The sequence below is a fragment of the Aulonocara stuartgranti genome, assembly GCF_965226115.1.
Source record: "Aulonocara stuartgranti genome assembly, chromosome: 12".
NCBI lineage: Eukaryota > Metazoa > Chordata > Actinopteri > Cichliformes > Cichlidae > Aulonocara > Aulonocara stuartgranti.
In genome coordinates, this window is record NC_138948.1 from 1,484,566 (window position 1) to 1,510,505 (window position 25,940).

Consider the following 25,940-nt stretch of genomic DNA (forward strand, 5'->3'; position numbering starts at 1 on the left):
GACACATCTAAGGCCTGCAGGACACCGGCCCCTGAGGCCTGGAGTTTGACACGTGTGCTCTAAGGTCAAGTCAGAGAATGCTGGCAGGAAATGTATATATTTTTTATTTACATATTTTAAGGCAGAGATTCAGAAGGAAATCTGAAATGTTTAAAAGTGTTAAATGAGACTACTTTGTACTTTGCAGGATGTTTTTATTTGTGTTTGATGAAAGACTAACATCACAGTGCTGAGCAGCCTGTAGCTTCAGACCTGCATCTACTGCTGGAAACGGTAACCGGAGCTCACCGGCAAGTATGAGTGATGTCACGTAAAGTGAATCACAGCTGTTCTGAAATCAGGTGATCATGAACTGGTTGATGTGTAGTGTAGAAATCAGCAGGAACCTTTTCTTTAAATGATTTCTGCAGAGCGAGTTTTACAATTAAGAATGAGAAAAAGCCTGAAAGACAAATTTGATAGTGATAATTTATTTTTGAATTTATGGCAAAAGTTTAAAAAGTTTTTTCCACTCTTTGCTATTTTTATGCAACTGAACAACCATCGTTTCTCCATCGTTTGCAGGAAAATGCGAATAGATACATGGAAAAACTTCTCGGGGCTCCCTGAAGCTCTTCTTTGGATGCTTCTGCCTTTGTGGATGATGAGCAGATGTTTCCAGATGTTACTGTTTATGATATCAAACTTTGATGAAAATCAACGACTGTAAAAAAGACACGTTTTCAACTTAAAATGACTTCCGTATCAGCGTTACATCAATATCGCGAGAGTTGGAGCGATATTTGCTCGACACCGTCCATGTTAGCTTCCTGGAGTGGTTCGCGGCTGCTTGATGGAGGCGCGCGGGTCTGAGGTGTGGAGGTGGGCTAGAGTCATCACCTGTGAGCTCGGAGAGGCCCGCCGGTAAATACCGGCTCTGCTCGCCGGTCAGCCCGGTAGCTAACGTGAGCTAGCAGCAGAGGCTAAAAACATTAGCCCCCGGTGCTCGAGGGAAGTTTGGTACCTGAGCGCGAGCTGAGCCTGAGTTGACTTTAAAGCCACAAAGTTCAAAGGTCACGGAGTCGGTAAAGATTTGTTTGAATGTGACATTTCCGGTCGGGATGCTGTGTAGTGTGAATGCTTCTGTCAGCGTGTGTAGAAATGTGAACTCTGGAGCATGCGCAGTATAGTTTCTGCTGAGCATTTTTAACAGTTAATCCTTTCACCACTTGATGACGTTAACGGGCTGTCGGTCTGAATGAAACGTGCTTCATGTCTGCCTGGACTGACGTCACAAAGAGGAAGATGATGATGGTGAGGAGGAGGGTGTTGCCGCCGGTCCCCTGACCCCGTCCGCCTGTATGGGGGATGTAGTCCTGCACTATCAGCCTGGATCAGCTGATGAGCTCGGCTCACTGTTGGAGACTACGCAGAAGCTCCTGGAGCCGTTCCCTCTCCGTGCTCCTCCGGCCTTCACGCCGTGGTTCCCCACGCTCACCGGAGACTGCCGCCTGCCCATCAGACCTGCGAGACCAGCTCCTGTCGTCACGTGTTTGGATGATTCACCAGCAGCAGAGGTGAGACCCAGAGATGGTGACCCAGAAACCCACTGTGATCTCCACCCTGTGTCTCCTAACAACAGACCTGAGAAGCAGCCACACAAGGACAAAGATGGTGCCCTTTGCACCGGCTCGGAGGTCAGGCGGAGCAGGTGGAGCGTCTTCACGCAGAGAGGCGTCCTGCAGCAGAGCTCGCAGTCGTTGTCCAAACAGTTTCACCACGCCGTCTCCGTCCACGGGCTCCACCTCCGCCAGAGGGCCAAATGGGTGATCGGTGAGCTGAACTGCGGAGCAGCGAGAGACATCGAGGAGGTCGGTGGAATGTTGTAGAAACTGTGAAGCTTTACAATGTTTTAAAATTTTGTTTGAAGGCTGATGAAGATGTTAAGAGTGAGGAAAAACCACAGACTGGAGCCAGACGTGAGACGGTGGAGTGCACAGGCACACACCTGCTAATCAGCGCTCAGTAACACTCAGAATGTCTCTGAGTAAAACTCAGCCAGCCTTCCTGGGGTCAGTGCACTGACCTCACAGCAGCCATGTTATTGGTCACATGATGTCATTAAGCAAACAAACACATTGCAGAGGCCCAGTTCAGGTGAAGCTAGCAGACAGCTAGCTGTCAGTCAAAGAGGCCACGCCCCCAATAGACCCTGTGCACGAGACAATGCTAACTTCCTGGTTTGAGACCGGATGTGGGGTTGTACATTTCCGGTAGCTTTACTTTGCGGTCAATCACTACTGCAAAGATATATCCTCCACAATCATGTCCAAAACTTGAAAACGGAAAGATGGCGTTAAGTTACAAAGAGCAGAAGGTGGGAACGCTCACCGCTGCTGTGTCATAAAAAATCTAATGATCAATTTAAAGCGTTTAGATCATCAGCTGTTTACATCACTCAACACGAGCTGAACTGCATCACTGCAGCAGAAGACACATCGTCCACATTCAGAAGCACATCTCTGTGTAGTGACTGGTCTCATGATCTAAACAGGCAAATGTTCAGCATTCAAACTACAGGTGAAGAACAGTCAAACCAGATGTTTCCCCGTTATGTCGATATCAGCTAGTCCAGTACACACCTACACAGCATGTCAACAAACCGTGAAAACAGCCACACAAAAAATGAATGATTGTAATGGTTTCTATACATTAGTATGTAGGAAGGGTATGTTGTGACTTACCTTCAAAATTACAGCGGTCCCTCGCTATAACGCGCTTCACCTTTCACCTCGCTGTTTCACTGAGTTTTTAGTGCAAGTTTGCTGCTTTTTTTTTTTATGTCACATTGTGTCCTCCGTCCTGATCGCTGCAGACGATCTCCTCTGTCTCTCCTGTACAGTCCAGAATCGCTGCATCGATGCTAGCAGTGTGACTCTGCAGTGCAATGCTGTATGTCCACGATGTCCACCAAACGTTTTGCACCGTCAAAAATAAAATTGGCTGCTTGATTTCACCTCTCGCTGGTTATTTTTAGAACCTAACACCCGCGATAAACGAGGGACAGCTGAGAAATATAACATTTGAATCCATTTTCTCTTTTGCTCTGAGGCGCGGGGGAAAATATCGACAAGTCGATGAACATCATTTACAGATATGTTGGGTAAATGCCCGAGACATCTATAGAAATGTAAATCGCCGCTTGATTCATTCATTTGGTTAACTTGTTTTGGACCGTAAACCAGGCGCGAATACGACACCGGAAACACAGCTCCCCACAGGAGTTTCCACACCGGACGTAGCATATGCTAACGTGCACATAGTCAATTCAATTCAAATTCTTTATTGTCCCACAAGGGGAGATTAGTTTAGCAGCAGGGAACATAAAAGTAAACAAAACAATAATATAATATGTCTGTGAAGGTTCTCAGTCATCCAGGTCATCGTAGTCAAAGGAGCTTGCAAAGAAAAGCGTCTGGACTTCTTTAAGTTGCTTGAAGACGTTTCACCTCTCATCCGAGAAGCTTCTTCAGTTCTAAGGTCAAATGGTGGAGAGTCCCAGATATAAACCTAGTGGGAGTTTCCCCCCACAGAGGGACAAAAGGACCCCCTGATGATCCTCTAATCGCCTGAGCCAAGGTGGGAAACTGGGTGTGGGTCCCAATCAGCCAGAGTTTCGGGTGTGTTCATTGTGAAACCTGGCCCCACCTTATCATGCGAATTCCTGAGGTCAGATGGCCCAGGATGTGAGTGGGCGTTAAGGCGTCTGGGGAGGGAACTCAAAACTGGATTATAGATGGCAGAGAGTTGGTGTCGTAAACCCCGCCTCTGTTCAAAGATGGTCGCTCACAGTGGACATAGATGCTTCTTTCACTCCTCTTTCAAACCATCTGTCCTCTCTGTCCAAAATGTGAACATTGGCATCCTCGAAAGAGTGACCTTTGACCTTAAGATGCAGATGGACTGCTGAGTCTTGTCCTGTGGAGGTGGCTCTTCTGTGTTGTGCCATGCGCTTGTGAAGTGGCTGTTTGGTCTCTCCGATGTAGAGGTCTGGGCATTCCTCACTGCACTGTACAGCATACACCACATTGTTAAGTTTGTGTTTTGGCATTTTGTCTTAATAATATAATATTATTAACATAAAATAATAAAATGTTTAAGTCTTACTAGAACAGGTCTGTTATTAAAGCATGCTCACCTCTACAGCTGTTGTGAAGGAGGAAATTATCCACAGAGACCAGTTTGTTTATCAGGCTGGAAACACACTGTGAAGTTTTAACATGGGAGTCTATGGGGACTGACTCACTGCTGCCCCTGCTGGGTGTTAGAGGAACTGCAGGATGTTGATGTTTGTGTTTACAGGTGGTTTCGAGTAGAAGCGCAGGGCGATGTGTAACGAGAACTCCTCGACTCTTCCTCAGAGACGTTTCTTTAATGATGGCGGCGCCGTGACTTCACACTCGCTGTATTGGTTGTTGCGTGTTCTACTGGACTCATTGCAGTCTTCCTCTGAACTTCAGGTGTTGCATGGTAGAAATAAACGCTGCAGTGTGTGGGTGCAGATGAAGTTACAGTGGGAGCGGTCGCTTCCAGCAGCGTGTCCGTCTGAAACATCTGTGAATCTGCAGCTGTGACATCACATCTGCTGCACCTGCGTTCACAGCACGCACGGGAAACCTCACACGTACGAATGCTGGCGGCGGCGGCGATTGATAAATCGTCACGAGTCCGAGTGCTTCTCTCGCATTCTTGCTGTTCAGACAGCTTGTAGGTGCATCGCTGCCACCTTCAGCCATAACAGTGCGTTACAAAAACAACCAAACACAAACAGGCTTTAATAATCAGTGACTGTGGAATATTTAATCATCGGGACCGTTCGTGGTAATCACCAGGTGTGAGTGTCACACACACGTTAAATATTAGAACGAAGCCACAGAAAGAAAACTTTATTTGCTGGTCAAAGTTAATAATTTGTTGGCTCTCAGAGAAAAACGCCAAAGATTCGCAGCTTCCAGGTTTTCCACTGACGTCTCGCCATGAAATAACGAGTGTGTGAGTCAGACGTGCTTTATCAGAGATGCAGTTTCTAAGCCTCCACAATCTTCACGCTTTAAATGTTAAAGCGGGCACGAGGACTGTGAGTCTGCTCCTGGTTAATGTTACCTGTGGACGGCGCCGGCGTGTGCTTTCTTCCTGCGTGCTGTGTCTGCTGATCCTTATCGGAGTGTCCGACCTTCACCTTGTTTCCACAGCTCGTCACATTTTAACGTCCCACAGAAATAAGTCTGCTCAGCAACAGAGACGGAAAATACAAACAGCTGTTTGATGTTGTCACATTGTTTACGTGGAGTTTGCTCCTCCTCCCCGCAGGTGTGGCGAACTCTGAGCCGCTTGGCGCGAACTTCCTGCCTGCCGTCGTGTAACGCCAACATCCAGCGCGAGCGCGGCGAGATCTGGGTGTTCTGCGACGTGCTGCACTCCGAGCAGGTGGGGCGCTTCCTGAAGGAGGAGCTGCGGCTGTCGGGGAGGATCGACCTGTCGGTGCGCCGGCTGGGAAACGTCTTCAGCATGTAGAGCGCCCCCTGCTGCACTCGCTTGGGTTTCTGCAGACGTCGCAGCTTAGACGGAGGCTGCAGTGACATCTGCGGGGGCAGCTTCGGTCTTATTCTTTGTCACTGTGGTTTAACCTGCAGCTCGGCCGGCCGGCATCAGTGTGAGTCACAGTGTGAGTCCTGATAAGAATCAGCACCGTAAAAGTGATAAAAGGAAGCAACAGTGAGAGTGAAACGATCAGACCCACTCAGGGAGACGCGCTGTGTTACAGCAAGCTTTCTGCCATAGCTAACATTCTTGTTTTAGAGATGCAGACATAATCCAGCTGATGTTTATCAGCTGTTCACATCAGGTTGTAGCTGGAAACTGTTGATGAAGACGAAGAAGCTCCAAGAAAAATCAAGTTAGCATTCTGCTCTGTCTTCAAATAAACCAGCGTCCGTTAACAAAACCCTCACAGAGCACATTAAAAAGAACAGTTGGTGTTACAGAGTGCACACTGAGAGCGAGGCTGTGTGATAGTGAATGAAATCTGCTCATCAAACAGCAAATCCACGCTGCCATTTATCCACCGTTCAGGCTTTCTCTGAAGGAAACAAGGCGAATATTCATCAAGTGTTCTGCCATACTGGCTTTATGAGCAGATCAAACCCAGTTTCCACCAGTAAGCCTGACCTGTGTCAAACAGTAATATGTGATCAGGAGCTGTTGCAGCTGTGCGCTGCGTCCACACAGGATGTAAAAATATATCTAAGTTAAGCTAAAGCTGTTTTTCCTCTTCATCAAATGCTTCAAGGGCAGAAACCCATTTATATTTTATTCAAATCTACTGAACTATTCATGAGCTGGGGGGAGGGGGGTGCTCCAGCTGGATTTGTGTGTTGTGTGTGCGTTTGTAAAGTGTTTTCATACTGATGTTTGTCATCCTTCTCTGATGCCAATAAAGCTTTTTTAATATTTGTAATAAGTGTCTGGAGTTGCTGCATGTGATGTGATGTGACTGTTCTGGAAAAGCTGCAGCAGTCACATGATGCTGGAGTCTCACACACACACACACACACACACACCGAGCAGCCTGAATGAATGAGTGCAGCATGAATACAGTACAACCCCCATCCCTCTCACACGCACTCTTTTGTTGCTGTGGGCTCTCTGCACACTGCGTTAAAAAAATATCTGGGTTACCGGATGTGACGTAAGCACCCAGCCCCCGTTTTCAGCTTTAATCGCTTGTCAGATCTTCAATCCGTGTTTCTGGCTCATTAACGCCTCAAATATATGATGCAATAATAAAGGAAACGCAGAATACGTGACTATCTTCGGTTTGCTTAACGTCTCACTTGCTTGAAATTAGCACTATTGATTTTTAAGCACGTTCGTATCCTCAGGTTTATTGTGAAAGACATTCGGAAATGTAACATTTTGATCGCTTGTTTTATTTAAAAGAAACACACATATTTGATACATTAAGCAGAAAATAAATAACTTTAACATTTAGATTTTGGATTCTGATAAACACTATTATCCTGAAAACGAAGCATTTACGGTTAAATTGAACTTTTACGCCGATGCTTCGCGCTGTAAAATTAAAAGTCCCTTTTATTTTGAAAGCCCGTACCGGAACCTCTGTCTGTCACGCGCACTTGACACCTGTCTCCCTGCTGTAATACAGACGGACGAAGCACGAGTGTCTTCATCTGGGAAATAATCGATAAAACAGCGGCACGTCTCAGCTTTGAACTCCATCAGGAGGTCGTGTGCCCTCACTGCTTCGTCATGGCGCCCGCTGCTCGTGCTGTTGGAGGCTTTTATTGGTGAAACATCAAGAAATAAAGGTGAGACGTTTGAGCGTCTGAAGCTAGGTGGCTAAGCTAGCGCTGGCATGCATTGTCGTTTCCCGTTTCCTGAGGGGATCCATCGTCTGAAAGCTGCTCCTGATGCTGTTTTACAGCTTCTGGGAGCTTTACTTAAACTCTGTATCGATTAAGATTTCATGTGGCTAAAATAAAGTCAAAGTGTTTGGTTTTAGGCTCTGTGGGATAAACCCCGCGAGGTGGAAAGTCCCCTTAAAGTGGGTTTTTCTTCCTTTTCTGCTCTTTGAGTGACGAAAGTACCTTTAAAACCCGACAAATGTTCTCTGTTTGGTGTGTATGTTTGTATTTTTGTATATTGTGTGTATTTTATAATTATTAGCATTTTTAAATGTCGTCGCTTTGTTTTCATTTATACGTCAATTTATCCAGAAATTCCAGTTTATTGAAATTAAATCTTAACGCATGTCCGCTTGAACCTGAACTAATTAAAATTCGTGAAACGACTTTTTTTTTAAAAATTTTATCGGTCGATTAATGATTGAAGAGAAATTGGCGAAATTCCGATTCCAGCTCCTCAGTTTCGGGCTTTGTGTTTTCGGAGTGAACCTTTTTCAGCCACACGGGAAACTAAAGGCATCAAATCTGTTTCTGATTATTGGTTCAGTGTCTGACTGTTAAACGTCAGCAGGGACTTATTCTGCTGATGTTGTTAAAGTGTTGTGCAGCATCCACAGGCGTGTAACTCATTGTTGTCCCAGTTTATTATTCTCAGTTCTTATTTTCATGTTTTATGTTAGGATTTAATGCCAGAAATATTTTTCACAAATTCCGAAGTTCAAAATTAAAATTTGAGCTCTCCAGCTCCGAATCACGTGATCATTATAAACGTCTGTGAACAGAACGCAGTTTGTGGATTAACTGGAGGCGATTTTTACATTTAAATGATCAAAAGCTAAACACGTTTCATTTCTGTGGTTGGATTTAAGCTACAGTTATTTACAGCTTAACAACAATAACAATAATAATAATAATAATAGTAGTAATAATAATAATAGTAATCCTCAGATGATTTTTGTCACGCGATTCATAAATAAACATAAAGGTGAACCACTGTGGAAAATGAGGCTTTGTTTGCATAATAACAATGTTGTCTCATTTTTACTGTTATACATCCACATTCTTCAGAAATGAGAAAAGTTGTGAAATCCTCGAAAAAAAGAATTTATTATAGCGATGATGATGATGATGATGATGATGAGGCGCCTGATGAAGACCTGGAGTGTCTGAGTTATAACAGGAGCTGTCAGCAGCAGCTTTTATCTGAAAGCTTTTATTTTGATGGTCTGGTGATGGCCTTAATGATGGTGTTCACGCATGGCGCCGCCTTCTCTGACCGCAGCCGATGCACCTGTCCTCCAGTCTGACCAATCAAAGTCTGAGGTCTGGGTGGAAGTGATGGATGCTGCAGGTCATCAGCACTCAGTTCACAGCCAGCGTCCCTGACGGGGTGGGGGTTGGGTGAAGGCCTCATTAAAGCTGAACCATCTGCTCCATCAGGCGGTGCCGGTGTGAGGAGGCAGGTGATGCTCGACCTGCTCTGGCGTCTTTTTCAGAGAGAGTCTGTGTTTAAGCACAAAACTGCAGCCGGCCGTGACTCGCTGAAGCACTCGGAGGTTTCTGAGGCTCGTGGCGTGGAGTCACGTCTGATGCTCACAGCTTCGGTGAAACGTGTTACAGAACTTAAAAATGTCTCATTGTCTTTGTACCGTTTTCTTTTATTAATAGGATTGGAATAACTTGCATATTATATTATTTACATCATAAAAACATAAATTATATTTTTAAATAAAACAACCGTGTAGATCATAACGTAAACGAGCTGTGAGCCGCTGCTCGCACTGTGGTGTCATGTGAGCACAGCTCAGTGTTCAAGCAGTACAAAGCAAACAGGGAAACTCCAGGAAATGTAGTTTTGTTTTTTTTTTAATTTCTAATATTGTATGAAAAGCAAAACTGCAAACTTGACTGAATCCTTTCATTGAACCATCACACACACTCTCTGCGCACACGTGGCAGCGCTGCTGCTGTCAGTGTGCTCCTGTGTAACAAACTGCAGACATGCGTGTGCGCATTAGTTTGACATCCCTCACACGTCTGTAACACTGTTCATGTTGCCTTCATATGAAGTCATTTAAAGGACAGGAAGTCACTTCATGTGTGTCCTGTTTCTGCATGTTTGACAGCCCTGATTTAAATGGTTGGTTATTAAAATAACCCACAGTGAGTTCTCCTGGCTGCGCACTAACGGAGAGCATCATGAAGACACGAGGATATTCATGAAGATCTGAAGCTTTGTGTTTAAGTGCTGATGTTTTCCGACGGACTCTGAGATCCGAGGCAGCGGGAATGACAGCGGCTCGCTGTGGTGGCTGAGCTGCTTCCTGGGGGAAACCCAGCACTGCAGCAGAACCAACGAATAAACTGACAGGAAGTTGGTTCTTCCTCGTTTTAAAGGTTGAATAAACGCTCGGAGAGCAGTTTATTAGGTACAGACTGTGTAGAAAAAGCATTTTTGTTTTGGAGCTTTTGCTCGTTAAATGATGAAAGCGTCTTCTGCCGCATCGCGTTCCTCACACTCATATGTAACCTTTGACCTCTCGTCTCTCAGGTGACCCGTCGCCTCCACAGATGTGGCCGCTACCTCTGCTGAGACTGCTGTTCATGAACTGCGAGGACGCGCTGATCGAGCGGCTGCGGCTCGGCCTGGAGGGATGACAGGACTGTGGCGGACCAACATGGAGACAGGGGAGACGCGCGTCCACGTGGATTCTCCTCTTTAGACCCCCTCAGGACACGGACTCAAACCTATGTTCATATTTTTTCACTCAGAGCTGTTTTGTTAGTTTTCGTGAAGCCATACTTGAGTCAGGATGAGCTCGGAGGGCTTTCAGTACCGAGCGCTCTACGACTACAAGAAGGAGAGGGAGGAGGACATCGACCTGCACGTCGGGGACGTGCTGCTGGTCACTAAGGGGGCGCTGCTGGCGCTCGGCTGCACCAACGGAGCCGAAGAACGGCCGTCGGAAATCGGCTGGCTGCCTGGTTTCAACGAAACCACACAGGTACGATGCCGCAGCAGAGACAGGAAGTGCTTTCAGACCGCACGAACCTCTCCCGTCACAGGAAGCTCTTCTTTTAGCAGAAGAAAGTAATAGAAGTTCTTAGTCTTTATTTTGGAGTCTTTTTGGCTCTGCTGGCCGTCTCTGTGAAAGAGCTGATGTGGTGACATCAAAGGTTACAGCAGTGGAAGCTCTGTGATAGGCTAATCACCTCTAACACACAGAGATGTGAGGCAGAGCTCAGTCTGGGCGTCTTTGTTCATTTAAAAGCTGCTGTGCAGGCTGAACCCTGATGCAGCTCGTTCAGTCACAACTCCTGCAGCAGCGCTTCCAATAAATCCTGCAGTCAGTGAAGCACTCGCTCTATTAGCACATGTGATGGAGGAAATGCTCCGTGTTGACTCGTCAAAGTGAGATATTTTACTTGCGTTTCCTCTCGGCTTCTTTTCGGTGATGCAAAGAGAAAACGAAGCTGAAGTAAAAGTGGAGGAGCGGCGTAGCTGCACGGCTCCGTCATCACGAAACTCCACAAACAGCTCTGCATCCCACCTCCTCCTCGCTCCGACCCAGAGCGAGGAGCTCAGGTTTTCTGACCTTCACGTTCGGTCCAGTCTGTTAGAATGATGGTGGGATTAACGGGAACGCTCGTAGCGTTTCTGCTGTGTGACCCAAACTAGCCTCCAAAAAATGATCGTTACTGACTTTATATGATTCTCACATCTGCGATCTTCGATTCGTGTACGACAGGAAAAAGGCGACTTCCCGGGAACGTATGTGGAGTTTGTCGGCAGGAAGCGGATGTCTCCACCCACCCCGAAGCCCCGCCCACCCAGGCCCCCATCTGCAGCGTCGGTGAGGGCCGACTCAGAGTCAGAGGGTGAGTAAAGTCGCTCAGATGCTTGTAGTTTGTTACCCACATCCGATCCTGCTGAAACTTGTCCAACTTTTAAAACCTGAACAGCAACCATGGACCATCCTAATTATCTGTCATGTAGTCGTTCACACAGGACTTGTCTGGTGTTTGATACGAGTGACGAAGCTGCAAACAGAAGTCGTAGATTACAGGTTTCGACTCCACTTTGGTTCAACTGTGTGACTAGTTTGCTTCAAACCAGCTCGTTTGCTTCTAGAGTTGTTTTTTGTTTTTTTGAAACTGTTAAACGTGTTTTTTTTAAACATCATCCATCTTCATCCGCTTTATCCGAGGCCGGGTCGCGGGGGCAGCAGCCTAAGCAAAGAGGTCCAGACCTCCCTCTCCCCAGCCACCTCCTCCAGCTTATCCGGGGGAATACCAAGGCGTTCCCAGGCCAGCCGACAGATATAATCTCTCCAGCGTGTCCTGGGTCTGCCCCGGGGCCTCCTCCCGGTGGGACATGCCTGGAACACCTCACCCAGGAGGCACCCAGGGGGCATCCTTGTCAGATGCCTGAACCACCTCAGCTGGCTCCTTTCGATGTGGAGCAGCAGCGGTTCTACTCTGAGCCCCTCCCGGATGGCCGAACTTCTCACCCTATCTCTAAGGGAGAGGCCAGCCACCCTTCGGAGGAAGCTCATTTCCGCCGCTTGTTTCCGCGATCTCGTTCTTTCGGTCACTACCCACAGCTCGTGGCCATAGGTGAGGGTAGGGACGTAGATCGACCGGTAAATTGAGAGCTTCGCTTTTACACTCAGCTCCCTCTTCACCACGACGGACCGGTGCAGCGTCTGCATTACTGCAGCTGCAGCACCAATCCGTCTGTCGATCTCCGGCTCCCTTCTCCCATCACTCGCGAACAAGACCCCGAGATACTTGAACTCCTCCACTTGTGGCAGGAACTCATCCCCGACCCGGAGTGGGCACTCCACCCTTTTCCATTTTTTAAACATGTTATTGAATTTTGTCATATACGTCAGGCCAAATAAAGAGGCCGACGTGCCTGCATGACACGATGTGGAGCCGTCCTCCTGGTGTCACACAGGGTTGTATAAAAGCGCTCTGAGAGGAAGTGCTTATGTTTTAAAAGCAGACTGAGCTCGAGCGTCAGCCGTCCCAACATCCCAGCACAGCAGCAGAAACCAGTTCCCCAGTTTATGAACCAGTGAGCACAGCGACATAGATGAGAAACATCAGGCTGCTAAAACAAACACATCATGTATTTTCTGCTGATTTTATAGAAGAAGAAGAAGAAAAGCTGGCATAAAAATGCAGATTCAGAGACGATCAGCTGTGCAGCAGATCTGATTAAAACGATGCACGGGAAGACGGCAAGAGAATGAAGACAGTAAATAATAAAGCGAGTAAATAAAAGTGTAAATTATTGCTATTTCTTGTTTATATTGTGTCCTCGGGCGGGTCGAGGAGGTCGGCAGGGAAGCGTCACACAGGCGTCGCCTCCTGCGGGTGCAGTGCTCCGATCCCAGCTTCGTGATCTCACAACTGCAAACTCAACAACTAAGAATCTGAAACAGCCTGATCCCTGTCAGCTGTTACCACAGCAACCACTCTGCACAACATCCAAACGCCACGGTCACGGAACACGTTAGCTTCCTTAAACCTTCAGTTCGAGGTAGACGTGATGCTCGCCGTCACATGGAGCCAGAACAGATTCTGATCTGGGACCAGCCGAAAGCCTGCAAGAGGGAGCCGTGAAATCTGTAAACCGACACTGAAACTTGTTTTTGTCGCTCTGCCCTGAAGAAACTGAAAGGTTTCAGCCCGATCGCTCGCTCAGTGATTCAGGTTCCTTCAGCTGCTTCCTCAACAGAGCAACAGCACACACCTGTGTGTGTGACGACCCTGCACCTGCAAGCTAGAGCCTGAGAAGACTCGAGCAGATTAGAGACGCTCACGTCCTGATACACTCCTCAGAGACACGCACACACACACACTAACAGACACACAGAGCTCGGGTTGAGTCAGGGCTGCGGTTGCTGAGTGAACAGATCTGCTGCCACCCGCCTCACAGAGCACAGGAAGTGTGCGTGCGCGCTGTGTGTTTGTGCGCGCTGTGGTTAAAGCTGCTGGCAGCAGAATCCTGATTATTGTTGTTACCTGCGTGTTTCACAGAACTGTTTTGCTCACTCAGCTTCCTGTTGCCTACATCCTTTCAAAGTAAAAGCTGTTATATGCTCTCATTTCCTCCTCCATAATTTTAGTCCCCCCCCCCCCCCGGTTTCCTTGTATACTTTATGACATCATAAAGGTTAAGGGAGGGAGATCAATGTCTCATTATGAATCTTATTACTTTGACTTTTGAGTTGAAATCTTGCGTGTGCTGTTTGTTCTTCTTCAGGTCTCGTGCTGCCGGACCTCCCCGAGCAGTTCGGACCCCCGGACACGGCCCCGCCCCTCCTCAGCAGACTGATGGAGGCCATAGAGACCAAAGGTACCGAACACACTGACGTGGATTACCAACCAGTTCCCGTCTCTGTGTCTGGTTTCAAAGTTTATCTTTGTTGTTCTTCTGAAGCTTCGAGACGCCTACATCTGCAAACGGCACACTAACCCTTCAGATGCATTCACAGCTTTATTCTGACCTTTTCTTCCGTCACTCTGATGTCACTGCGTTGGTGTTTTCCAGCATTTAAACTGAACATTTGAAGCTTCGTGACTTTCAGTCTGTAGGAACTTGTTCACAGTTCTGCAGAGTTGTCAGAAATGCATTTGTGGACACTTCATTAGACCCAGCTTCAGTTTAGGAGCTTATAATAGTTCTCTCTAACCTATGTTCCTCATGTCAGGTTGAACATAAAGCAAACTGAGTGTGAAGTTTGAAATATTGATCTGACGAAGTCTTCAGCTGGTGTTTGTAACATGCGTGTGTTGCTGCAGGTTTGGACAGCCCCGGCCTGTATCGCAGCCTCAGCGGCGGCGGAGTGGACACGCAGCAGCTCGCAGACGCAGGTGAGGAGGGCGTGTTTTCACCTGTGAATTACAGAACGACTGCATCGTGAAATCTCTGCTTAAACTGATGTGTTTGTTTTCAGACCTGGAGCAGCTGGAGGCCCCGTCCCTGTGTGACGGGGTGGTCCGGTTCCTGCAGGATCTCCCCGGTCCCGTCCTGCCAGCCTCGCTGCAGGCCGACATGATCCACGCCGTTCAAGGTCAGAAGAAGCCCCACGATCCCGCCCCCGTCTCCCTCTTTCACACCGCATCTGGTAGTTTGTTCACACTTCTGTCCTGTTTCCTGTTCCTGCTTTCAGAGGTCAGAGACCTAGAGGAGTGCGCCCAGTTGCTGCGGAGCGTGGCCAGCTCGCCAACTTGCCCCGCCCAGTATGGGCTGACCTTGCTCAGCGTGGTTAGACACCTGGCCCGACTGTGCCTGCACGGCTCCAGGAACCAGCTGAGCCCCCGAAACCTCGCCGAGAGCTTCAGCCCGCTGCTGTTCAGACAGACAGCCGGGTCAGTGATCTACAGCTGTTAATACACACACGTGACGGGTTATTAATACACACACGTGACGGGTTATTAATACACACACACACACACACACACACACACACACACACGTGACGGGTTATTAACACACACACACGTGACGGGTTATTAACACACACACACACACGTGACGGGTTATTAACACACAAACACGTGACGGGTTATTAACACACACACACACACGTGACGGGTTATTAACACACACACACACACGTGACGGGTTATTAACACACACACACACACGTGACGGGTTATTAACACACACACACACACGTGACGGGTTATTAACTAACACACACACACACACGTGACGGGTTATTAACACACACACACACACACACGTGACGGGTTATTAACACACACACACACACACGTGACGGGTTATTAACACACACACACACACACACACGTGACGGGTTATTAAAACACACACACGTGACGGGTTATTAACACACACACACACACACGTGACGGGTTATTAAAACACACACACACACACGTGACGGGTTATTAACACACACACACACACACGTGACGGGTTATTAACACACACACACACACACGTGACGGGTTATTAACACACACACACACACACGTGACGGGTTATTAACACACACACACACACACGTGACGGGTTATTAACACACACACACACACACGTGACGGGTTATTAACACACACACACACACACGTGACGGGTTATTAACACACACACACACACACGTGACGGGTTATTAACACACACACACACACACGTGACGGGTTATTAACACACACACACACACGTGACGGGTTATTAACACACACACGTGTGACGGGTTATTAACACACACACACGTGACGGGTTATTAACACACACACACGTGACGGGTTATTAACACACACACACGTGACGGGTTATTAACACACACACGTGACGGGTTATTAACACACACACGTGACGGGTTATTAACACACACACACACACGTGACGGGTTATTAACACACACACACACACACGTGACGGGTTATTAATACAGACTTTATTTTCTTTTCCATACTAAGTTGAAGGAATGTTTCATAACACATTTTATGACTCGTAAGAGCAGCTAACATGGAGAGGTAAGGTTGTCGTGTTGCAAACCCCGAGGCCTGAAGCTTAGCTTCGATGGGTCACGCTGCTCTGGTTCAGGGAGTCACTGATGGCAGGAAGGATGTGAGCTGCTCGCAGGTCCTGGCACATGCACATATTTGAGGCCACACTCACAGGAAGTGTGATGATTAATGATGATTAATAAGATGAAGCAGAGAAAACCTTTGACCCATTTTGTTAACGGCACTGATGATGTTGTCTCTGTGTTCAGGTCTGAGTCGGGTCTGGATCCTCTGGTTCAGGTCCTGGAGGTTCTGATAACCAGCGAGCTCAACATGAACCAGGCCGCACCAGGTAACACACCTGCCTGTGTTCGAGTGGCTGAGCGTTGATGTGCATGTGTGTGAAACTCCCGTATGGTTGCTCTCAGCCGTCACGTTTAGTCTGTCACGCACAGCTGTTGCTCAATCGAACGGTTCAGATGAGACGGCGGTGGAAAGATGAGTCTGAAAAAGTGCAGCAACAAAGATTTGATGACGGGGTTTATTGGTAAAGACTGCACGAGGCTTTGGTTTCACTCAGGGAAGTGCTGAAGCTCTCAGCCTGACCACTTTGGCTCATTTCCAGCTCCACAGTTTTATTCTCGGACTCTGCTGAAGTCCAAAAATTATCCTCCTTTCTCTTACACTCAAGTTGTTTTGGCTCCTCCTCCTTTAAGATGATCAGGGATGCCTTTCTCCCGATTGGCTGCTCCTTGTGAACATGAAGTAGGTGGGGCTTATCCATCCTCTCTGACATCACGCAGATCCAAGAGTGTTTAGAGCGTTCTGAGGCCTGAGCGCCGTCCTCACACTGTCGAACGACAGGTTTGTTTTTAAGTTTTACACGTCGTACAGAAGAATCAGGCGCCGTTTAAGCTCGCGGTTACTTTGGCAACATCTGTGAGGCCTTTGGGTTAAGATGTGACAGGAAGTGATCAGCCTGTGCTGAGGTACAGTCTGGTACTTTTGTTCAGCAGACGGTGGAAACGGTTGAAATGATGCTCGTGATGAAAGCAGCGCAGCTCACGGGTGGTTCCAGAACTTCCTGTTTCATGTTTTTCACAGCGAGGACGACCCAGAGCACCGAACGTCTGTTTTGTCTTTATTATTGTTATTATTTCATGCTTACTTTATAATGTGTCGCGGTGTAATTACAGCCTCACTCCTCTGGATCGTTTTTGGCAGCCGTTGTTAACATTGGTCCTCACGTGTGCACCGGCACACGTGATTGGCTGTTAGAAAGCAGATGATTGGCTCTTCGGCAGGATTTCTGTCATACATTTGCCATTTTGGGGGTTCAGGAATTCTGCAGCTCATTCCTGTCCCATTAAGGAAGGAAGGAGTTTTTTTTTCTTTGTTTTGTTATTTCAGGATGATGATTGGCTGAAGCATCGGGTGCTGCGGGTAACAGAGGAAAGATGGATTTGGAGAGAAATGGAAGGTTTCAGCAGATCAAACCTCTCAGATGTGATGGGAGGGAATATTTAAAGCCTGAATCAGCTGATTTAAAGAAGCACACATGATCGCTGGCGTTTGTCTCTGGGTCAGTTAAGTGGGTCAACGAGCAGCTCTGACTGCGTTAGTCACTCATCCATCGACTCATCCATCCACTCTGCTCGGCTCTGAGTCAGCCGGTCAGCAGCTGAAACGATGACATCACCCGTCCACAGAGTGAGAGATGCAGCAGACGAAGAGGGGAGGGAGGAGGGGGGTGTTGCCTTGGTGATATCACTGCCATCACAGGATTGGCTGGAGCCATCGGTGATGTCACACATCTCCAAGCTGCTCTCCTGAGCTTTGAACCGAGACTGCGAGAGAGAGGGAGAGAGAGACGGACGGGAGAAAGTTGCGTCGTTTGGAAACGTCTCCGAGCCGCGGACGGCGAGCTGGAAAAATAAAAAAGGAGGTTTTGAGGCCGTGGAGGCGGAGCAGAGCTGCAGGTGCAGAGCGAAGCCACGTCCAGCAGGCCCGAGTCGAGCGAGGTGACCGAAAATGAAGATGTAGCTGAGATGACGTCAGATTTTTGGCGGCCGAACGGGCTGAAAGCAGCGGGACATGAGAGCCGGGCGTCCGTTCGTTTCTGAGGACTCGACAGGTGACGGTTTAGGGGCCGACATGGAGCGAGAGGAGGGAGGCAGGGCCGAGGCGCTGAGGGGACGAGACAAGATCCTCTGCTACATCAACATGCAGAGCCCAGGTAGGAGTCAAACCCCCACCTGGAGGGAGCAGCGCCTGATCAGATGGCCGCAGCGGCGAGACTAAACCTGTGTCGGGTTAAACATCTGCATCAGCAGCTGGAAGTTTGTTTGCTGTGAAGCCTCAAAATGTGTTTCCATGTTATTCCTGATGTTCTCGTCATCCCACCCAAAGTCAGCGTGTTCAGGCTCAACCCGGCGGTGTGAATGCAGGTGTCCGATGGAGTCGAGGTTAAAAATGTGACGTCGCTGTGTGCTTCAGGAGTCGGCACACGATGACCCCGCACTTCATCTCGTGGTGATTTCACCAGAGCGAGTGTCGGAGTGTTTCCCGAAGCGCAGATGCGTCTGAAGCGATTTCCTGCCACGCGTGAGAAAGAAAAATGGTGTCAAACCTGATCTGAGCTCAAAGTTCAGACCTAAAAATGGCCACGAGACGCGGCGAGCTCCGAGAAACTGCTCCGACGCTTAGTTTAGTTTCAGGTGTTTGTGCTGCAAAGCTCTGGTTTTCACTTGTTATCAATGGCGTGCGCCTCCTCCCCGTGCGCCTCCTCCCCGTGCGCCTCCTCCCCGTGCGCCTCCTCCCCGTGCGCCTCCTCCCCGTGCGCCTCCTCTCTGTGCGCCTCCTCTAAAAGCTCAGACTCACTCGCTGTTCAGTTGAGCAGAAAGTGAAGCTTCAGTCAGAGGGCGAGGTGTTCCTCAGAGAAACATGAAACGTGTTGAACTTTATTTTGGTGAAGCAGACAGTCGATTTGGAGGCTGCTGTTTTCAGGCCGGATGGGCTGAACGCAGCGTGCTGTCACTTTTATTTGTGAGTGACCAAAAGCTCAGTTTCACTTCCTCTTTAACAAACGAAATGGCGCTCTTTCTCTACAGCTCGATCCTAATATGCTCGGTTATTTTAGTACTCGAGTATTCAGTCGAATAATCGAGTATTTGGATAAGAAAGGATTTCTGACAGGTGTGTGTGTGTGTGCGCGTGTTGAAGAACATCGACATTCTCAGTTTTACTCTCTGCTGTGATGCAACGTTTCCTGCTGGTGTTAATAATTAATAGTTAATATAAATACTTAATCAATGTTAAGAATAATTTTCAATTATTAAGACAATTTAATAAATATTTTGTTCATATTTATGTGAATCTTGTAAATAAAGTTACTAAAGCCTTGAAACAGTTGGGGTCTGCTACCCCCCGAGCCCCCTTTAGACTCCGCCCTGTTGCTGCCTGATTTAAACATGGTGTCAGACGGAGCTCACTTTGCTGCAGCCGGTGACGTGTGGAGCAGGTGCACAGGTGTTTGTGCAGCACCTGTTCTCAGTGAGGAGGCTCCTCCGTGCTGCCGGCACGTCGCTGAGGTTTCTGTTGGTTGTGCTGTCAGATGAAGACGCCTCCCTAAATCTGGCGTGGAGCTTTAAAAGCCCCGCCAGCGCACGCGCTCACACAGTCCCACTGTTCTTTCTTTGGGTTGTGGGTCACACTGCTGGTTAGTTGTGGTTTCTTCGATATAGTCTGCACAACAAAGTGATCCCTCCCCCCTCCCCTCATCAGTCACTGATGTGTCACATGACTGCAGATACCTTTGACATCAGGGTGAACGTCAGAGTCAGTGAGTGCCTATAAATCAACAGTCGCAGGATGTTTGTTTTAACAAAGGTTTAAATACTTTCTGTTCACTCAAATGCTCACCTGTTAGCGCCCCCTGGTGGTGTGACTTTAGAACAGGTGACGCTGTGAGGAGGAGAGCACCGGTTCCCAACAGCACAACCTCACAGTGTTTCATGTAGTACAGACTCTACAGCAGCGGTAGATAACTCCAGGCCTCGAGGGCCGCTGTCCTGCAGGTCTTAGATCCAGCACAGCTGAGTCAAACGGCTAAACCACCTCCTCGACATGTCTTGAAGTTCTCCAGAGGCTGGTAATGAACTCATCATTTGATTCAGGTGTGTTGGCCCAAAGTGAGATCATTGAGCTAAAACCAGCAGGACAGCGGCCCTCGAGGCGTGGAGTTGCTGCTCTGCAGCATGAGAGAAACTCACCCAGGAGCATTTGGTGACAGTGGGAAGGAAGAACTCCTTTAATCCGCTCTTTAAGTGATGACGTGATGAAACCTGCTTCCAGGCCCAAACTACTCTGCGTTTAATAAGCTGTTGTGTTTTTAACATGTTTTGTATCTTGTTCTATTTAATCTCAAAAAGTCCCTAAAAACAGTCAGTGATCCCTGTTTTTATTGCCGCTAATCGTTTTAAAGCTCAGTGTTTAAACCCTTACGATGTAACTGCAGCCCAGCAGCAGTACATTAATGACTAACCTCGTATTGTGGATGGATTATCTCAGTTGTTCTCCTGACTGAAGTTTGGCCCGTTTACAGCATCCTGCCTTGCGACTGTATTTGTCTCTAACCATCACGAACCTTCACGTTAACTTTTATCGAGTGGAAAAGTGTTAGCGTTCATCCTCCAGCTTCACTGTGCTAATGTTATGCTAACATAGCTGTGTAGCTAGCGATCACGTAGCACATCATTATCTACCAGCTAGCCCAACTTCAGTAACCCTACAAACGTCACTGCTGTTTAGTTTTCTGTCTTCATTTATGTTGGAAGTGATAGCAGAGCTGTACGTTTGAATTTTCAGAAGTCTCTCAGTCAGAACATGCAATATCATGTTTAGGTGGAAGCTAGCGAGCTAACTTCCTGCTAACTTCTAACTCTGTTAAATGTCATAAATCCTGTTTTCATGGATGTTAAACTCAATTGTTACACCTGGTAAAGCAGCAATGCTGATGATTTTATTACAGATGAAAGACAGTTTGTAACTCTCAGTGATGCCGCAGTGTTCGTTTGACTTTGGGCCCAGACACAGCTAATAACGTCAGACTTAAAGACCAGATAGGATGAAAACTATTAAAAGAAACCAGGATGAGGGAGTGGAGGATCCAGGGTCACCTGGTCCAGCCCTAACTATATGCTTTAGCAAAAAGGAAAGTTTCAGGCTGAAGAGGGGCCTGAAAACTGAAGGCTCTGCCTCCCATTCTACTTGTAAATACTCTAGGAACAACAAGTAGGCCTGCAGAGCGAGAGCGAAGTGCTCTAATAGGGTGATATGGTACTACAAGGTCATTAAGATAAGATGGAGCCTGATTATTCATCCATCAAAAAGACAACTGCTCCGTCTCCGGGTGTGACTCCTCCTCCTCGCTCTCTGTTTCAGCTTTACCTCCTAAACCTGTGAAGTCTTCGGCTCCGGCTCCTTCCACCAGTTTCAACAACAGCATGGTTCTGCAGGACGCCGAGTGGTACTGGGGAGACATTTCCAGGTAACACACACACACACACACCGTGGGAGGACATGCAGGATGTACGGAGGGATGCAGAGTCTGTTTTTGCCGTTTTAGGGAGGAGGTGAACGAGAAGCTGAGGGACACGGCCGACGGTACGTTTCTGGTCCGAGACGCCTCCACCAAGATGCACGGAGATTACACTCTGACTCTGAGGTAAAGCTCTCAGTGCATCACCGGCTTTTCAAACACAGGTTTAAAATCCAGTGAGCAGAAATGAAGCGTTTAAATAATGTTTAAATGTAAAGACTGAATGATCTACAGGTGTGACGGGTGGAAGAGCCAAAACTCGTGGATACGAGGCTCAAATAAAGCTGAGAGAAACGTTCAGCTGAAAGTCGACATTAACAGTTGAATAGAATGTGGAACAGGATGAAACCTTTGCTAATCTTGTAAGAATAAAACATTCATACAAAGTTAAACAACTTTAAACTCGTTAATTCACATTTTTAAAATCCTCTAAAAATAATTTACTCTCAGTGAGCTGTGGCTGCTCACCTGCAGCGCCCTCACTGCCCACCAGGGGGCCAAGGCTCTACGTCTTCCAGCCGATTTACAGATTTCGTGGTTTGCACAGTTACAGTCTTGTTTGTGCAGTAAACGTCCACAGCACGACTGTCTGCTTTGTGTCTGGACGATGCCGCGGGCTCTGAGTTGACCAGCTCTCCGTTCTCTCGTCACCTGCAGGAAAGGAGGCAACAACAAGCTGATAAAGATATTCCATCGGGAGGGGAAGTACGGCTTCTCCGACCCCCTGACCTTCAGCTCGGTGGTGGAGCTGATCAACCATTACAGACACGAGTCTCTGGCCCAGTACAACCCCAAACTGGACGTCAAGCTGCTCTACCCGGTCTCCAAGCACCAGCAGGTGGGTCGCGCTCTCTGAGAGTCTGCGTTTGGTTAACGACGGCGTCTGACCGCTGCGTTGTTGTCGTTCAGGATCAGGTGGTGAAGGAGGACAGCATCGAGGCGGTGGGGAAGAAGCTGCACGAGTATCACCTGCAGTACCAGGAGAAGAACCGAGAGTACGACAGGCTGTACGAGGAGTACACCAGAACGTCGCAGGTACGCTCGGAGGAAGTTCTCTAATAAAACTACAGATTTATCAAACAGAACTACAAACAGTGATGATCAGGATACTTACAGGGTTTTTAAGAAAGAGCTGATTCTTTACTTTTAGTGCTCGATCATTTAAGGGTGTTAACGGGGAACTCTGAGTACTGGAGTAGAAGAGGACTGAGAGACTACAGTTAATTAAAATGATTACATTTAAATTATGGTAAATAAAACATTCCTCCTCCTCCTCATCAGGAGATCCAGATGAAGAGGACGGCCATCGAGGCGTTCAATGAGACCATAAAGATCTTCGAGGAGCAGTGTCAGACTCAGGAGCGCTTCAGCAAAGAGTACATCGAGAAGTTTCGCCGGGAGGGAAACGACAAGGAGATCCAGAGGTAAGCCGCTACCATGGCAACTGTGACGGAGCTCGTTGAGGGGAAAGCACACACTAAAAGGAAGCCGGTTGCCATGGCAGCAGAGACTGCAGGAAGAAAGCCACCTGCTGGTAAACGAAGTTCGGAGTCAGAAATGAGCTTCAGCTCAGTTTGATCTGAAAGATGTTTTTATATCGAAACGACAAACAGATGACGAGTCTGCGCGCTCGCCGTGCAGCGGCGTGTTTGTCACGTGACAGTGAACTCCCGCTGCGTCTCCGCAGGATCATGGAGAACTACGACAAGCTCAAGTCCCGCATCAGCGAGATCGTGGACAGCAAGCGCCACCTGGAGGTGGACCTGAAGAAGCAGGCGGCCGACTACCGAGAGATCGACAAGAAGATGAACAGCATCAAACCGGACCTGATCCAGCTCCGCAAGACCAGGGACCAGTACCTGATGTAGGTGACGCCCAGAGCGCAGCACTGTGACGCCCGGTGTGACAGACTAATAACTGTGTGTGTGTTCACAGGTGGCTGACTCAGAAAGGCGTTCGGCAGAGGAGGCTGAACGAGTGGCTCGGCCTGAAGAACGAGACCACAGAGGAGTAAGTACCGACCGCACCAGCGGCTCAAACTGTTTGTTTTAGTGCCCAAAGCCTCCGTCAGCTGCTCCACCCAAAGGAGGAGGAGTCACAGATAAGTCCAGCCTTTAGCATTCAGTGTGACTGTAAAACGATGATGGCAGGTCACGCTGTGTAGCCACAGAAACCTCGTTAAATTTACCTGAAAGGTCAAAGGTCACACAAGGGGGCACCAGCCCACACAGTGCAGACAGCTCTCAGCCTGAGCAGAAAGTAGAAGTACTCGAGTAAAGCAGCTTCCTCACATTCCTCTGTCTCCGCCCTCTTAGCGAGTACAGCATGGTGGAGGATGAGGAGGACCTTCCTCATCACGACGAGCGTCTGTGGCGCCTCGGAAACATCAACCGCAGCCAGGCGGAGTCTCTGCTGCGAGGGAAGAGGGACGGCACCTTCCTGGTGCGGGACAGCAGCAAGCCGGGCTGCTACGCCTGCTCCGTGGTGTAAGCAACACTCCATCTTCCTCCTGCTCCTCTTCTTCACCCGTTTACTGCACATCAGCCTGACCTCTCTTTCTCCCCCACAGGGTGGATGGCGAGGTGAAGCACTGCGTCATCAACAAGACGAGCACCGGCTACGGCTTCGCCGAGCCCTACAACCTGTACGGCTCGCTGAAGGAGCTGGTGCTGCACTACCAGCACACGTCGCTGGTCCAGCACAACGACTCGCTCAACGTCACGCTGGCCTTCCCCGTCTACAGCCAGCAGAGACGGTGACCCGCCCCCCGACATCGTCTACACGCCCCCCTCCCCGCCTCTCCTCATTTCCCTCCTCTGACACAGATCAGCGTCTGGATGAAGCTTGTTGTTCAGGCTGACGCGCCGATAAAGGTTTTCCTGTGAAAGGCGACGTGAAGCTTGAACTTCCTGCGAGGAACACGTTACAGACGTGCCCGTTTCACGCTTTCCCTTCTGTCAGCATGCTCAAGGTGCTCCGGGCTGTTTGTCTGTTATGTATCGATGTCACAAAGGAACAGAAGCGAGGCGGGGACGCCGTGTTTCACGGGCGGGGCTGCTGTCAAACCTGGTGTGACCAAAATTTACAGGCTTGATGATTTATTCAGTATGACCCAAAATGAGCAGAGGTCAGAGGTCATTGGTTCCTCAGACTTCTGTAGGACTGGAAGTATTTGTCGCCCTCTGGTGGCGTTCAGGTAGAATGCAGGTGAAGGTGTTTCCTGACTGACCCTGCAGCCATGTTTCCCCGCCTGTGTTTAGTTTAACTTTGTGCGACAGTTTCCTGTCCTTCGTGCAAACTCGACACATGTAAACATTAATACGTTTGATTTAAAACGTTCATTCTGACTCTTTGATTTCAGCCTTTTGTTCTCTGTGATGCGGCTCAGAGTCACAGCAGGTCGTGCGCTGGCGTTGTTGAAGAACATGTTTCAGTCTGAGGGGGAAACGAAGCTCAGCCCCGACGGGTCTGATCCGGCGTGATACGGGCACGTGTTCGGCCTGAGCGCAGCGGGCACGTCGGGACGATGAACGCTTTAATCATGGCGCTGATCCGGCTGCAGCTCGGACGATGAGCAGGACGATGATGAAGAGGTCTCGGTGTGAACACTGTGACTCTGGACGAGGGCTAAACCCGACCGAGCGAGGACTCGTCCCCGCCTCCCTCCCGTGTTTCAGTTCCTCAGTTTGTGCATCCTGGACTTCGCCGCTCTTTAATTCTTCTTTTCTTTACGCGCCCGTCAGCACAAGTCCGAGGTCTGGATCAGAACCGAGGTCGATCATAAACGAGCGGTGGAAGGTTTCAGTCGTGGAATCGAGTTTCCTGAACTTCGGACTAAACAGCCGCTGAACACCGGTTTGCTCAGTTCGACCACTGACGAGGTTTTTATGGCTTATTATTATTTTCCTGTGTGGCTCGTTAGAGGACACGCCCCACTGTGACACTCAGTACGGAGGCGTGGCCTGAACTCCCGCTGAGACGTTTGAAACGTGGATGCTTCAGGTTTGTGGACTTTGTGACGCCTGTTACTAAAAAACCAAAACTGTAAAATGTTTGAGATGAACTGTTTGGAAGCTGGAATAAACAAAAATGTCGGCCTTTACGCTGAAACATTGACGCGTCTGTTTGTCGTCAGTCTGTGCTCCGTTTAGCGTCAGCATCACGTCTCAGTGCTCGCTGAAAATCAGCTGATTGATTTATTTGTACAGTAAACTCAGCTGATGTAACAGCTGCAGGTTCTCCGGCTACGTGGAGGCGTTAACCCTGACCGACACGCGAGCAGGAACGAGCATCGCCGTTTGATCGATTTGATTCACCGGAGAAAACTTCACAAAGTGCATTCTGGGTAAAATTTGAAGGTTCACATCGGGCTGCTTAGAACAGGC

The 25,940-nt window shown here is 48.5% G+C and overlaps 2 protein-coding genes across 5 annotated transcripts; both read left to right on the forward strand.

Moving 5' to 3' along the window:
- Positions 1-25: 25 nt before the first annotated feature.
- shld3 (shieldin complex subunit 3) lies at positions 26-6,495 on the forward strand. Of its 3 annotated transcripts, none has more exons than XM_082555153.1 (3): positions 26-341; positions 565-1,850; positions 5,350-6,495. In XM_082555153.1, exons 2-3 carry the CDS (start codon positions 1,341-1,343, stop codon positions 5,551-5,553), a joined length of 714 nt encoding a protein of 237 aa, XP_082411279.1. In that variant the 5' UTR covers positions 26-341; positions 565-1,340; the 3' UTR covers positions 5,554-6,495. The 3 variants fall into 3 exon arrangements, with proteins under 3 accessions (XP_082411279.1, XP_082411278.1, XP_082411280.1); XM_082555152.1 differs by having other exon boundaries at positions 27-290; XM_082555154.1 differs by having other exon boundaries at positions 27-273.
- Positions 6,496-7,154: 659 nt separating this feature from the next.
- LOC309719557 (phosphatidylinositol 3-kinase regulatory subunit alpha-like) lies at positions 7,155-25,671 on the forward strand. Of its 2 annotated transcripts, XM_082555714.1 has the most exons (17): positions 7,155-7,367; positions 10,015-10,468; positions 11,213-11,342; positions 13,738-13,830; positions 14,277-14,348; positions 14,432-14,548; positions 14,648-14,846; positions 16,226-16,308; positions 21,399-21,504; positions 21,583-21,681; positions 22,213-22,393; positions 22,465-22,590; positions 22,837-22,979; positions 23,243-23,419; positions 23,491-23,565; positions 23,871-24,041; positions 24,125-25,671. In XM_082555714.1, the coding sequence occupies exons 2-17, from the start codon at positions 10,277-10,279 to the stop codon at positions 24,312-24,314; spliced, it is 2,154 nt and encodes a 717-aa protein (XP_082411840.1). In that variant the 5' UTR covers positions 7,155-7,367; positions 10,015-10,276; the 3' UTR covers positions 24,315-25,671. The 2 variants fall into 2 exon arrangements, with proteins under 2 accessions (XP_082411840.1, XP_082411841.1); XM_082555715.1 differs by lacking the exons at positions 7,155-7,367; positions 10,015-10,468; positions 11,213-11,342; ... (3 more) ...; positions 14,648-14,846; positions 16,226-16,308 and adding an exon at positions 17,339-18,192.
- The last annotated feature ends 269 nt before the right edge of the window (positions 25,672-25,940 follow it).

Coding starts and splice junctions, on each gene's coding strand:
- LOC309719557 (XM_082555714.1), top strand. CDS start 10,277: ATGAGCTCGGAGGGCTTTCAGTACCGAGCGCTCTACGACTACAAGAAG. Junction 16,309..21,398: donor CATGAACCAGGCCGCACCAG/GTAACACACCTG, acceptor TCTCTGTTTCAG/CTTTACCTCCTAAACCTGTG. Junction 21,505..21,582: donor TACTGGGGAGACATTTCCAG/GTAACACACACA, acceptor TTGCCGTTTTAG/GGAGGAGGTGAACGAGAAGC.
- shld3 (XM_082555153.1), top strand. CDS start 1,341: ATGGGGGATGTAGTCCTGCACTATCAGCCTGGATCAGCTGATGAGCTC. Junction 1,851..5,349: donor CAGCGAGAGACATCGAGGAG/GTCGGTGGAATG, acceptor TCCTCCCCGCAG/GTGTGGCGAACTCTGAGCCG.